The sequence below is a fragment of the Oncorhynchus masou genome, chromosome 24 (assembly GCF_036934945.1).
Source record: "Oncorhynchus masou masou isolate Uvic2021 chromosome 24, UVic_Omas_1.1, whole genome shotgun sequence".
Classification (NCBI taxonomy): domain Eukaryota; kingdom Metazoa; phylum Chordata; class Actinopteri; order Salmoniformes; family Salmonidae; genus Oncorhynchus; species Oncorhynchus masou.
The window spans coordinates 90338395-90350286 of record NC_088235.1 but is presented as its reverse complement, the minus strand read 5'-3'; the positions used below and the strand labels follow the sequence as shown (position 1 = coordinate 90350286).

Below are 11892 nucleotides of genomic sequence, written 5' to 3'. Positions count from 1 at the left end.
AGACAGCTCAAATCGAAAGCGACTTTTTTGTAGCAGGTTCTAGGGGAATTTACGCAGCAGATTAAGATAATTAACATAGCAGGTTAAGATAATTAACGTAGCAGGTCAAGATAATTAACGTAGAAGTTCAGGATAATTAGGTTAAGGTCAGGAAAAGGGCTAGGGTTAGCAATAATCTAGATGGTCTAAACCTGTTTAAAGTCTTAATTAAATTTGGAAGACAAAACTTCTATAAATCTGTTATTTGAATACCCAATTCTCAATCAAAGTGTGATAAATATTCACAGACTGGCCTTTTAGATATTTGAAAATGTGGCAATACAGTAAATCCATGTTGAAATCATCAAGGTTATTTGGTTACGCCTCGTTCATTTGCTACTTTTCTTTTCGCCATATTCTGAGATTGACTGCTGCTATCATCCCGCAAAAAAAAACACAAAAAAAAGTTTATGACAGGCATTAGCCTACTTTCTACCTAGTGCCAACAAAGTTGTAAAAACCCATGCCAGAGTAGTAATATTCCATCATACACTAATCATTTGATGTTGCCTGGTCTACATTCACTGCAGATGCTCTGGTAAGATCACTCACTCACTGTCAGAGCGCCCCTTTTGCCACGGACTTTGAACAGTCAGGGTCCAGCGTGTTTCGTGCTTTATAAGCAGCTTGCGGTATCCAGGGAGCTCAGGTGAAGGACTCCTGCAAAAGCCTCCACTGCAGGTGTGTATCACCACTCTTCATACTGCAATACACCATACATTACAAACAAGACTCAATTCAGGTAATATCACAACAAAATACAACTACAACAAACAAACAAAGTTATGTTAGGAATTGTTACCTAGCTGTATTTGCTTATAACCTCTAAATGATGATTATTATTATTATTGTTGTTGGCATGCAGCTACACACAATGTGGAGCCAATGACTGGTCGAGCTTGTTTTCAGAAGTGCTACCTTCTGCTGTTTAACCTCGCTTTCTTTTTTTGTCGAATGTTGCAAAGATAACGATGATATAACTATTATTGTTATTATTAGAACAATAGGTATTCATTGTATTAGTTAAAGCCTAGTAATATACATAGTATGCCTCTGTTGTACACAACTTGTGTTTGAGACTCATTTTGAACCTTGGAAAATCTGAGCTTAGAGAGCTTTTCTGATTCAACTTTTTGTATGGTTTCTTGAGGATTGTAGGCCCCTAGCATACAGTCATATTTGTATTTCTCTGTGGACTTTATCAATGTGGATGTGAAAAAGCAACATCACCATGAGTTATTCCCATGGAATAAGTTTCCATAATTTAAAGGAGAAATTCTCATATTTGGTAACATCTTGTGACAGGCACAAGATTGCTTGGCTATGTGTTGGAGGATACAAAAATATAAAATATTAAGGAACTATCAAATAGAGGTGTCTCAATATAAAAGGACTGTGTATTTGTTTCCTCTGAGAGAGAAAAAGATTTAAAAAGTGAACCGTTACTGGCTTTTCACATTTAAATGTTTTTCTTTCCAAATTGATTTATTCAAGTCAAAACTGTTTAGCCTTATTCCAATATCCCTTGAGGTTTGCTACATGATCGTCATGGTTTACCGCAAAGTAAGTTATTTTTTCCTATAGGGCAATGCCTCTTCATCCAGAATTTAGAGATACTCCGTCTCCCACTCTTGGTATGTACAGTAGGCTACGCTTTAATATCTATGAAGTCCATAACTCACCACCAGGCAGCATCACCACACACAGAGGCAACCTCCTCTCACAATTATCCTAATCTCACAGATGATGCTGGTAAGGCACCGAAAGACTTAGTCGTCCTGTCGGCATATTCTACCATGGACCTGGTGGACAAGGACCCGGATGAGGATGACCCCTGGAACCTCCCTGAACTGCAGGACACTGGACTCAAGTGGTCAGGTGAGATAGAGTGTGGTTGCATCTGAAATTGTACCTCATTCCCAACAAAGTGCACAGCTTTTGACCACTGGGCACTCAATACAGTGTGCAATACAGTGCCTTGCAAAAGTATTCATCCCCCTTGGCGTTTTTCCTATTTTGTTGCATTACAACCTGTAATTTACATTGATTTTTATTTGGATTTCATGTAATGGACATACACAAAATAGTCTAAATTGGTGAAGAGAAATGAAAAAAAATGACTTAAAAATCTAAAAAATACAAAACGGAAAAGTGGTATATGCATATGTATTCACCCCCTTTGTCATGAAGCCCCTAAATAAGATCTGGTGCAACCAATTACCTTCAGAAGTCACATAATTAGTTAAAGTCCACCTGTGTGCAATCTAAGTGTCACATGATCCGTCATATGATCTCAGTATATATACACCTGTTCTGAAAGGCCCCAGAGTCTGCCACACCACTAATCAAGGGGCACCACCAAGCAAGTGACACAATGAAGCCCAAGGAGCTCTCCAAACAGATCAGGGACAAAGTTGTGGAGAAGTACAGATCAGGGTTGTGTTAGAAAAAAATATCAGAAACTTTGAACTTCCCAAGGAGCACCATTAAATCCATTATAAAAAAATGAAAGAATATGGTACCACAACAAACCTGCCAAGAGAGGGTCGCCCACCAAATCTCCTGGAACAGGCAATGAGGGCATTAATCAGAGGCAAAAAAGAGACCAAAGATAACCCTGCAAAGTTCCACAGCTGAGATTGGAGAATCTGTCCATAGGACCACTTTAAGCTGTACACTCCACAGAGCTGGGCTTTACCGAAGAGTAGCCAGAAAAAAGCCATTGCTTAAAGAAAAAAATAAGCGAACACGTTAGGTGTTCGTCAAAAGGCATGTGGGAGACTCCCCAAACATATGGAAGGAGGTACTCTCGTCAGATGGCCTTCATGGAAAACGCTATGTCTGGCACAAACCCAACACCTCTCATCACCCCGAGAACAGCATCCCCACAGTGAAGCATGTTGGTGGCAGCATCATGCTGCTGGGATGTTTTTCATCGGCAGGAACTGGGAAACTGGTCAGAATTGAAAGAATGATGGATGGCGCTAAATACAGGGAAATTCTTGAGGGGAACCTGTTTCAGACTTCTAGAGATTTGAGACTGGGACGAAGGTTCACCTTCCAGTAGGAGGGTGAACCACCATCCCAATGACACTAAGCATACTGCTAAAGCAACACTTGAGTGGCTTAAGGGGAAACATTTAAGTTTCTTGGAATGGCCTAGTCAAAGCCCAGACCTCAATCCAATTGAGAATCTGCGGCATGACTTAAAGATTTCTGTACACCAGCGGAACCCATCCAACCTGAAGGAGCTGGAGCAGTTTTGCCTTGAAGAATGAGCAAAAATCCCAGTGACTATATGTGCCAAGCTTATAGAGACATACCCCAAGAAACCTACAGCTACAATTGCTGCAAAAGGTGGCTATACAAAGTATTGACTTTGGGGGGGGGGGATAATTATGCACACTCTAGTTTTCTATTTTTTTGTCTTATTTCTAGTTTGTTTCACAATAAAAATACTTTGCATCTTCAAAGTGGTAGGCATGCTGTGTATATCAAATGATACAACCCCCCCCCCCCAAAATGAATTTTAATTCCAGGTTGTAAGGCAACAAAATAGGAAAAATGCCAATCACTGGGATGAAAATCAATGTTGAAGTGAGAACCTGTGTGACTACACCAACAAAAATTCAGTCTCTCTTTGGAAACAGAGTTGGATGCCAAAGGGAAGGTTATGCGGGTTCTGACTTCCATCGTCAAGTTTATTCTGCTGGTTGGATTTCTCTACATGTTCGTCTGCTCTCTGGACGTCCTGAGCTCTGCTTTCCAGCTAGTTGGAGGTAACATTAAACCTGCACTCTCTCTCTGTCAGTGTAGACAAAATGAATTCAACCCAACCCAAGCCAATCATATAATATACAGTCATAATCAAAATAAAGTAATTAAAAGTGAATCTTTGTTGTCAACCAGGTCCTGAAAAGGGACCTATTGTCCATACTTGTGTTTTAGCTCTGCTCATTTAATGATACTCTCATACTTTCATGTTGATGACATTACACAATATTATTCACAATTACAACTGTCCTCTTATTCTATTTCTAAATATCATAAAATTGGCTGTTTATGGATATCAAAGCATTTATGGAATGTTTTCATGATGAATTTGGCTGTGTCACTGTGTGTCCATAGGTAAGGCAGCAGGGGACATTTTCCAAGACAATGCGGTGCTGTCCAACCCTGTGGCTGGCCTGGTGATTGGAGTGCTGGTCACAGTGTTAGTCCAGAGTTCTAGCACATCCTCCTCTATTGTGGTCAGCATGGTGTCTTCTGGATGTGAGTATGCACACACATACAAGTACACATGGGACACATACACACATGCACACATAGACATTCATGCATGTACAGGATGAGAGTGTTAGAGTGTTAAGAGTGTTAGGCCAGTAACCCAAAGGTTGCTATTTTGAATCCCCAAGCCAACAAGGTGAAAAATCTGTATGTGTCCTTGTGCAAGGCACTAAACACAAATTGCTCCTATAAGTTGCTCTGGATAAAAGTGTCTGCTAAAATGTAAACAAACACATTTGCACTCACTCATACATACGCATCTGTATACATAACTACATGATCCAAGCCACGTGATTATTGTCTCATATAAACCTAAAGTGATTGTATCGTCATTGAAGTGCTGGAGGTCCAGTCTGCCGTGCCTGTCATTATGGGAGCCAACATTGGAACCTCAGTCACCAACACTATCGTGGCGATGATGCAGGCAGGAGACAGAAATGAGTTCCGCAGGTACATCTGACTGGATCACTTTCTAAGCAGCCTAAATTGATAGAAGTTTACTTCACCATTTTGGACTATAAAAAATCATTCTAATTTGTTGCTTGGTAACATGCAGAATTGTATCATGCTGGATAAATAGTGAGAGGTCGATCCTGGTGTTATTTCTTCCAGGGCGTTTGCTGGTGCCACGGTGCATGACTTCTTTAACTGGCTGTCTGTGCTGATCCTGCTGCCGCTGGAGGCAGCCACTGGTGTCCTGTATAAACTCACCAAGATTGTCATCGACTCCTTTAACATCCAGGGGGGTGACAATGCCCCTGACCTGCTAAACGTCATCACTGACCCCCTCACCAGTGCCATCATAGAGGTAGGAGCCACATTTAACCATCATGAAGCATCTTGTTAATCACAATATAAAATGCTATTCTGGATGATGTCATCTGGTGTACATCATGGGATTTTAACTAACTATGAGCAAGCAAAGGATAGTACTTTTGCTCCTGCCCAGACATTGCAGACACCAACCAATGGTTGCGTGCTACGTCATCGACTGTGTCATCGACTGACAGATTGTTACAACATAGGTGGTCCTGTGTGGCTCATTCGGTAGAGCATGGCGCTTACAACAGCAAATATTGTCGGTTTGATTCCCGCTGGGGCCACCCATATCTAAAATATATGCATGCATGATTGTAAGTTGCTATGGATAAAAGTGTCTGATAAATGGAATTTATTATTATCACATGAGTGTCCCTAATGCACCTGACAAAATGAAAACAGGTTTTTAGAAATTTTCGCAAATGTATAAACAATTTAAAACAGAAATCTAGTTTTTTTATTTACATAAGTATTCAGACCCTTTGCTATGAGACTTGAAATTGAGCTCAGGTGCATCCTGTTTCCATTGATCATCTTTGAGATGTTTCTACAACTTCATTGGGGTCCACCTGCGGTAAATTCAATTGATTGTACATGATTTGGAAAGGCACACACCTGTCTATATAAGGTCCCACAGTTGACAGTGCATGTCAGAGCAAAAACCAAGCAATGAGGTCGAAGGAATTGTCCGTAAAGCTCCGAGACAGGAAAGTGTCGAGGCACAGATCTCGGATACCAAAACATTTCTGCAGTGTTGAAGGTCCCCAAGAACACAGTGGCCTCCATCATTCTTAAATGGAAGAAGTTTGGAACCACCAAGACTCTTCCTAGAGCTGGCCGCCTGGCCAAACTGAGAAATCGGGGGAGAAGGGCCTTGGTCAGGGAGTTGACCATGAACCCAATGGTCACTCAGAGTTCCTCTGTGGAGATGGGAGAAACTTCCAGAAGGACAACCATCTCTGCAGCTTTCCACCAATCAGGCCTTTATAGTAGAGTGGCCAGGCAGAAGCCACTCCTCAATAAAAGGCACATGACAGTCCACTTGGAGTTTGCGAAAAGGCACCTAAAGACTGTCAGACCATGAGAATCAAGATTTTCTGGTCTGATGAAACCAATATTGAACTCTTTGGCCTGAATGCCAACCGTCACTTCTAGAGGAAACCTGGCACCATCCCTATGGTGGTGGCAGCATAATGCTGTGGGGATGTTTTTCAGCAGCAGGGACTGGGAGACTAGTCAGGGTTGAGGGAAATTTGAACGGAGCAAAGTACTGAGAGATCCTTAATGAAAACCTGCTCCAAAGCGCTGAGGACCTCAGACTGGGGCGAAGGTTCACCATCCAACAGGACAACGAGCCTAAGCACACAGCCAAGACATCGCAGGAGTGGCTTTGGGACAAGTCTCTGAATGTCCTTGGGTGGCCCAGTCAGAGCCAGGACTTGAACCCAATCGAACATCTCTGGAGAGACCTGAAAATAGCTGTGCAGTAACGCTCCCAACCCAACCTGACAGAGCTTGAGAGGATCTGCAGAGAATAATGGGAGAAACTCCCCAAATATAGTTGTGCCAAGCTTGTAGCGTCATACCCAAGAAGACTCAAGGCTGTAATCACTACCAAAGGTGCTTCAATAAAGTACTGAGTAAAGGGTCTGAATACTTATGTAGGTAGATGTTATATTTCAGTTTTTAAATTTTTTGATAAATCAGCAAAAATCCTGCTTCATTATTAGGGGGTATTGTGTGTAGATTGGAGGAAATATATTTTTTAATACATTTTAGAATAAGACTGTAACGTAACAAAATGTGTAAAAAGTCAAGGGATCTGAATACTTTCCAAAGACTAGCAAGACACCTATACAACCCTGAAACATATTTGAAACATCAGCTTAATATTACATTTGAGTTGATAGAGAACTTTAGTAGGCCATAATAAAATGACATACAACTGAACAGAAGCCTTTCTTTTCCTCTAGCTGGATAAAACGGTCATCAGTGACATTGCCACGGGTGACCCAGCGGCCAGAAACAAGAGTCTGATCAAAATCTGGTGCAAAACAGAGAAAATCACGGTAAATCACGAAATGATTAATCAGATAGTCAAACAATGGGTTATTATTGACCAAGTTTGTGATGATTGATGATGAAGACTTTTCCAACAGTAAGAAAACAAGATAAATCTGTAGTATAGCTGGGAGTGTTATCTCTTAAGCCCTCTGTCGCATGGTTAATGTTTGACAGCTTTTAGCTTGGCCAGAGTGATTCTACTTATAAGGACCAGTCCTTTATTGCCACTATATCATGATGAAGGTGGAATTTTCTTAAAGGCCCAGTGCAGTCAAAAACGTGATTTCCTGTGTTTTTATATATATTTTCCACTATGAGTTTGGAATAATACCGTGAAATTGTGAAAATTATTATAATGCCCTTTTAGTGTGTGCGCTGTTTGAAAAGACCGCCTGAAATGTGAGCCTATTTTGGTGTCAGCCTGTTTTGGCATGTCTTGTGACATCACCAGGTGGTAAATCAGTTAATAGACCAATAAGAGAGTTCCAAACCTCTCTGCGAAAAACAGTACATTTTCAGTTTTCCCCTCCCAACTCAGACCACTCCCAGACAGTCCTATCAAAATTCCAGCATGAATTAGCTCTTTGCTAAAAAGCTATTTTTGTTTCTTTTTGACCATTTGATTGGTAAACAATTACAGTAAAGTACTTAACTGTTACCCAGAAAGGATTTGATTTTGAGGTAAAACCGGCTGTGTTGGACCTTTAATAAAATGCCTTTTCTTTACTAGTCAATGTGGATGTTATTGTTTTCATATGTTTTGATTACAATGATTATGCACTGTGCATTTTATCTGTATTGGCGAAAAAACATATATTATTATTTTTTAGACTCTTTTAAATATAACAGTTCCCTCAGCTGCCAACTGCACGATCGGCGTCCCCTGTTGGGTGGAAGGCAACAAGACATGGACGCAGATAAATGTTACTGAGACGATCAATCTAGAGAGATGTAAGTACAGTACAATCACTGTGCCCATGGTCCCATAAAAGGCCTATACAGAGCAATTTGGATTACCTGATACGCTCAGCCAAACATCTGTGAAATCAGAGAACAACCCCCCCACCACCACCTGTCACAAGGACAATGACTTCCATTCAGTCGATTTAGTGACTCATCACATACCCTCCCCTCACCTCTTCTACCTGCTCAAATACCCTCCCCTCACCCCCTCTACCCGCTTAAAAGTCCCATTCATTCTGGCCAGCTGAAGCACCTGAGTGGCCCAAGGCCGATCGACGGGCCAGCACTCCACACAGCCAAACAAAATTAATACCTGTATGCTTGGAAGATCAGCCAATCAAAATAAGGGAAAGGGTCATCACTCATTTTGGCTTGGATCAGATCCAGTTGTAAAGTAACCCATTACTTTGGGTCACCAGACATGTCAGGGCTAAGTGTAGAAGCTATGGGCAAAAAAACATGTTGACTGTTGAAGTAACATTCTTCCTTCCTATCCTTTCCATCAAATCGGTGGAAGTCCTGTCAGGACAGAAAAATTACCTTATCACTAATCTCAATAAAATAATTACCTTCTCTCTAATCTTTCAGTTTTATCCCACCCTTGTCTCAGGTATATATTTAATAACATTTGGCATCTTCCCATGCAGGTAACCATATCTTTGCCTATGCTAACCTGCCTGACCTGGCTGTGGGCCTCATTCTGCTGGCCCTGTCCCTGCTCATCCTCTGTACCTGCCTCATCCTCATCGTCAAGCTGCTCAACTCCATGCTCAAGGGACAGGTGGCCGTGGTCATCAAAAAGGTGCTCAACACAGGTGAGAAGACATTGGCTATCTTCCCAATCTACTCAGAACGCTGGTAGAACATACACCCTGTTTGATAACACTCTGCAGATTGAAGGTCACATCAGGTGCTCTGGTCCTGTTACATGACTATCCTGTGATTCTTATGGTCACTTAGATGTTCATGTTGAAAGTTATCCTAAAATTCACTTTGATGTTCATGTTGAAAGTCATGCTAAAATTCACTTTGATGTTTATGTTGAAAGTTATCCTAAAATTCACTTTGATGTTTATGTTGAATGTTATCCTAAAATTCACTTTGATGTTTATGTTGAAAGTTATCCTAAAATTCACTTTGATGTTTATGTTGAAAGTTATCCTAAAATTCACTTTGATGTTTATGTTGAAAGTTATCCTAAAATTCACTTTGATGTTTATGTTGAATGTTATCCTAAAATTCACTTTGATGTTTATGTTGAAAGTTATCCTAAAATTCACTTTGATGTTTATGTTGAAAGTAATCCTAAAATTCACTTTGATGTTGAAGGGGTCATAATACAGTCAAAGTGATCTTAAGGTTATGGTCTCCAAGCTTTTTAACTTTTATTTAACTAGGCAAGTCAGTTAAGAACAAATTCTTATTTACAAGGACGGCCTTCCCCGGCAAAACCCTAACCCGGATGACGCTGTGCCAATTGTGCGCCGCCCTATGGGACACCCAATCACGGCCGGTTGTGATACAGCCTGGAATCGAACCAGGGTCTGTAGTGAGATGCACTGAGATGCAGTGCCTTAGACCGCTGCGCCACTCGGGAGCCCATGCCTAACCTGCTCTGTCTTGTCTGTTCAGACTTCCCCTTCCCCTTCGGCTGGGTCACTGGTTACATTGCCATCCTGGTCGGAGCAGGAATGACCTTCATCGTTCAGAGCAGCTCTGTCTTCACCTCTGCAATCACGCCCCTTGTCGGTGAGTAGTTAGGCATATTTGTTTAGCGTCTATCTATCCATTTACCTTTAGCTGGCTCCTATGGCATCCAAACCTACTGGTACACTCAAGTATTCTTTCAGTATCATGTAACCCTGCTTGTATTATTTTTCTCTGGTCCATGTCTTATTCCTTCTCTCTATCGTCCAACAGGTATTGGTGTTATTAGCCTTGAGAGAGCCTATCCCCTGACATTGGGCTCTAATATCGGCACAACTACCACTGCTATTCTTGCTGCTATGGCTGCTCCCGGGGAAACCCTGGCCAACTCACTCCAGGTTTGTTGTAGTAATCATTTATTTTTATGGCGGTGTCATATTGCTCTCTGTCCACTCTGTCTCTCTATACATCAGTGTTATTGAAGTCTCACTCACCCTGTTTGCATCTCCTCTGCAGATTGCACTGTGCCATTTCTTCTTCAACATAGCGGGGATCCTGCTGTGGTATCCTATCCCCTTCACTCGGATCCCCATCCGCTTGGCCAGAGCCCTGGGGAACCGCACAGCCAACTACCGCTGGTTCGCAGCGATCTACCTCCTGCTCTGCTTCTTCCTCATGCCCCTAACCATCCTGGGGCTCTCCCTGGCCGGCTGGCAGGCCCTGGTGGGGGTGGCCGTGCCCATCGTTGTCCTGGCCATCTTCATCATCATCGTCAACCTGATGCAGACGCGTTGTCCTCGGTACCTGCCCAGCAGGCTCCGGAACTGGGACTTCTTGCCCCGCCCCCTGCACTCCATGGCCCCCTGGGATGGAGTGGTTATGTCTGGCATGGCCTTCTGTAGAACCCGCTGCTGCTGCTGCTGTAAGTGCTGCCAGAAGACTGAGGATGAAGAGAAGGGTGGTAAGGAGAGGAAGAAGAGTCAAGAGATGTATGATAACCCAGCCCTAACCAGAGACGATGAACCACTAGAAGCTCCCAAGGAAACTGTGAAAGCTACACAGCTCTGACACAGTTATGAATTCACTGTAACATATCTGTAAGACATATATAACATATATGTAATCCTCCACATTTGCTCAGGCTTTATGGAGTTAACCAGTCTCTGTTTAGATGATACTGTATCATGAAGTGGTGAAGGCCCGAACACAGCAACTGTACTTCTTGTAGGAGAACATCACCATATATAGCTAAAACCACTCCATGGTATCATACAGACTCATTATGCACATCCGTCATATATTTTTGATCATGTTTATTGAATGTATCATTTCAACTTTCATGATAAAATAGAATGGGATAAACATGCACTTTAAAAAATATATTATTAATGCAACACTGACTATTTAAAAATGTTTTACCTTTTGATATTTGTAAGTAATACAAATTGTTAGTTGTAAACAGAATGTTGTGATAATTTCCAAATAGTGTAATGTTCCTATTTGATAATTTACTGTATTGCATTGTATATTGTAGCATGACTGACTGTAATTTTACATTCTGTCGGACTGAATACATGTTGGTATTTGTTTTATATGGGTTTCACAGTATTGTCTCTCATCAATAAATATTAGAAACCAATGCATCAGTTTGTGTCATGCTTATAGGTAAACAACTGAAAGGTTATTTGCATGGCTGAGCTGGTATTATGATACATTTTATGTTGTAGATTTCAAAATGCCTGGTCATGTGGTTGATAATGCATAACTGTAAGCTAATGGGTACAGTAGACTGGTTACCCCGGGTGAGTTGTGCTCCATTGCTGTAGCCGGTTTTTGGGAGGTTGAATCAGTGTGTACTACTGATAGTAGTAAGTGAAATGTATCAATGTGCCTTTGGACAGTAGCTATCTGGGCAGAACCTTTCCCTGGTCAGGAGTGAAGGCCAACATCCTGCTGGCCCATAGAGACCAGCAGGTACACTGTGCGCACGCTGCATCACCTCCTGCCACGCATTTGCCTGTCCTGCCCTATAGTTCACCTGGGAGACCACCCCTGCTCAAGCCAAGGTGCACT

The 11892-nt window shown here is 41.8% G+C and overlaps 1 protein-coding gene across 2 annotated transcripts; it reads left to right on the top strand.

Annotated features, from left to right (window-relative positions):
- Positions 1–635: 635 nt before the first annotated feature.
- On the top strand, positions 636–11458 carry LOC135512984 (sodium-dependent phosphate transport protein 2B-like). 2 transcript variants are annotated; one of them, XM_064935556.1, is made up of 13 exons: positions 636–720; positions 1624–1673; positions 1783–1917; positions 3690–3818; positions 4168–4311; positions 4665–4776; positions 4939–5134; positions 7119–7214; positions 8040–8160; positions 8820–8987; positions 9805–9921; positions 10093–10217; positions 10336–11458. In XM_064935556.1, the coding sequence occupies exons 2-13, from the start codon at positions 1628–1630 to the stop codon at positions 10885–10887; spliced, it is 1941 nt and encodes a 646-aa protein (XP_064791628.1). In that variant the 5' UTR covers positions 636–720; positions 1624–1627; the 3' UTR covers positions 10888–11458. The 2 variants fall into 2 exon arrangements, with proteins under 2 accessions (XP_064791628.1, XP_064791629.1); XM_064935557.1 differs by having other exon boundaries at positions 636–781.
- Positions 11459–11892: the final 434 nt, after the last annotated feature.

Excerpts from the sequence above, each read along its gene's own strand:
- LOC135512984 (XM_064935556.1), top strand. The coding sequence starts at position 1,628 with ATGCCTCTTCATCCAGAATTTAGAGATACTCCGTCTCCCACTCTTG. Across the intron at positions 1,918-3,689 it reads CACTGGACTCAAGTGGTCAG|AGTTGGATGCCAAAGGGAAG; the intron begins GTGAGATAGAGT and ends CTTTGGAAACAG. Across the intron at positions 8,988-9,804 it reads CAAAAAGGTGCTCAACACAG|ACTTCCCCTTCCCCTTCGGC; the intron begins GTGAGAAGACAT and ends TTGTCTGTTCAG.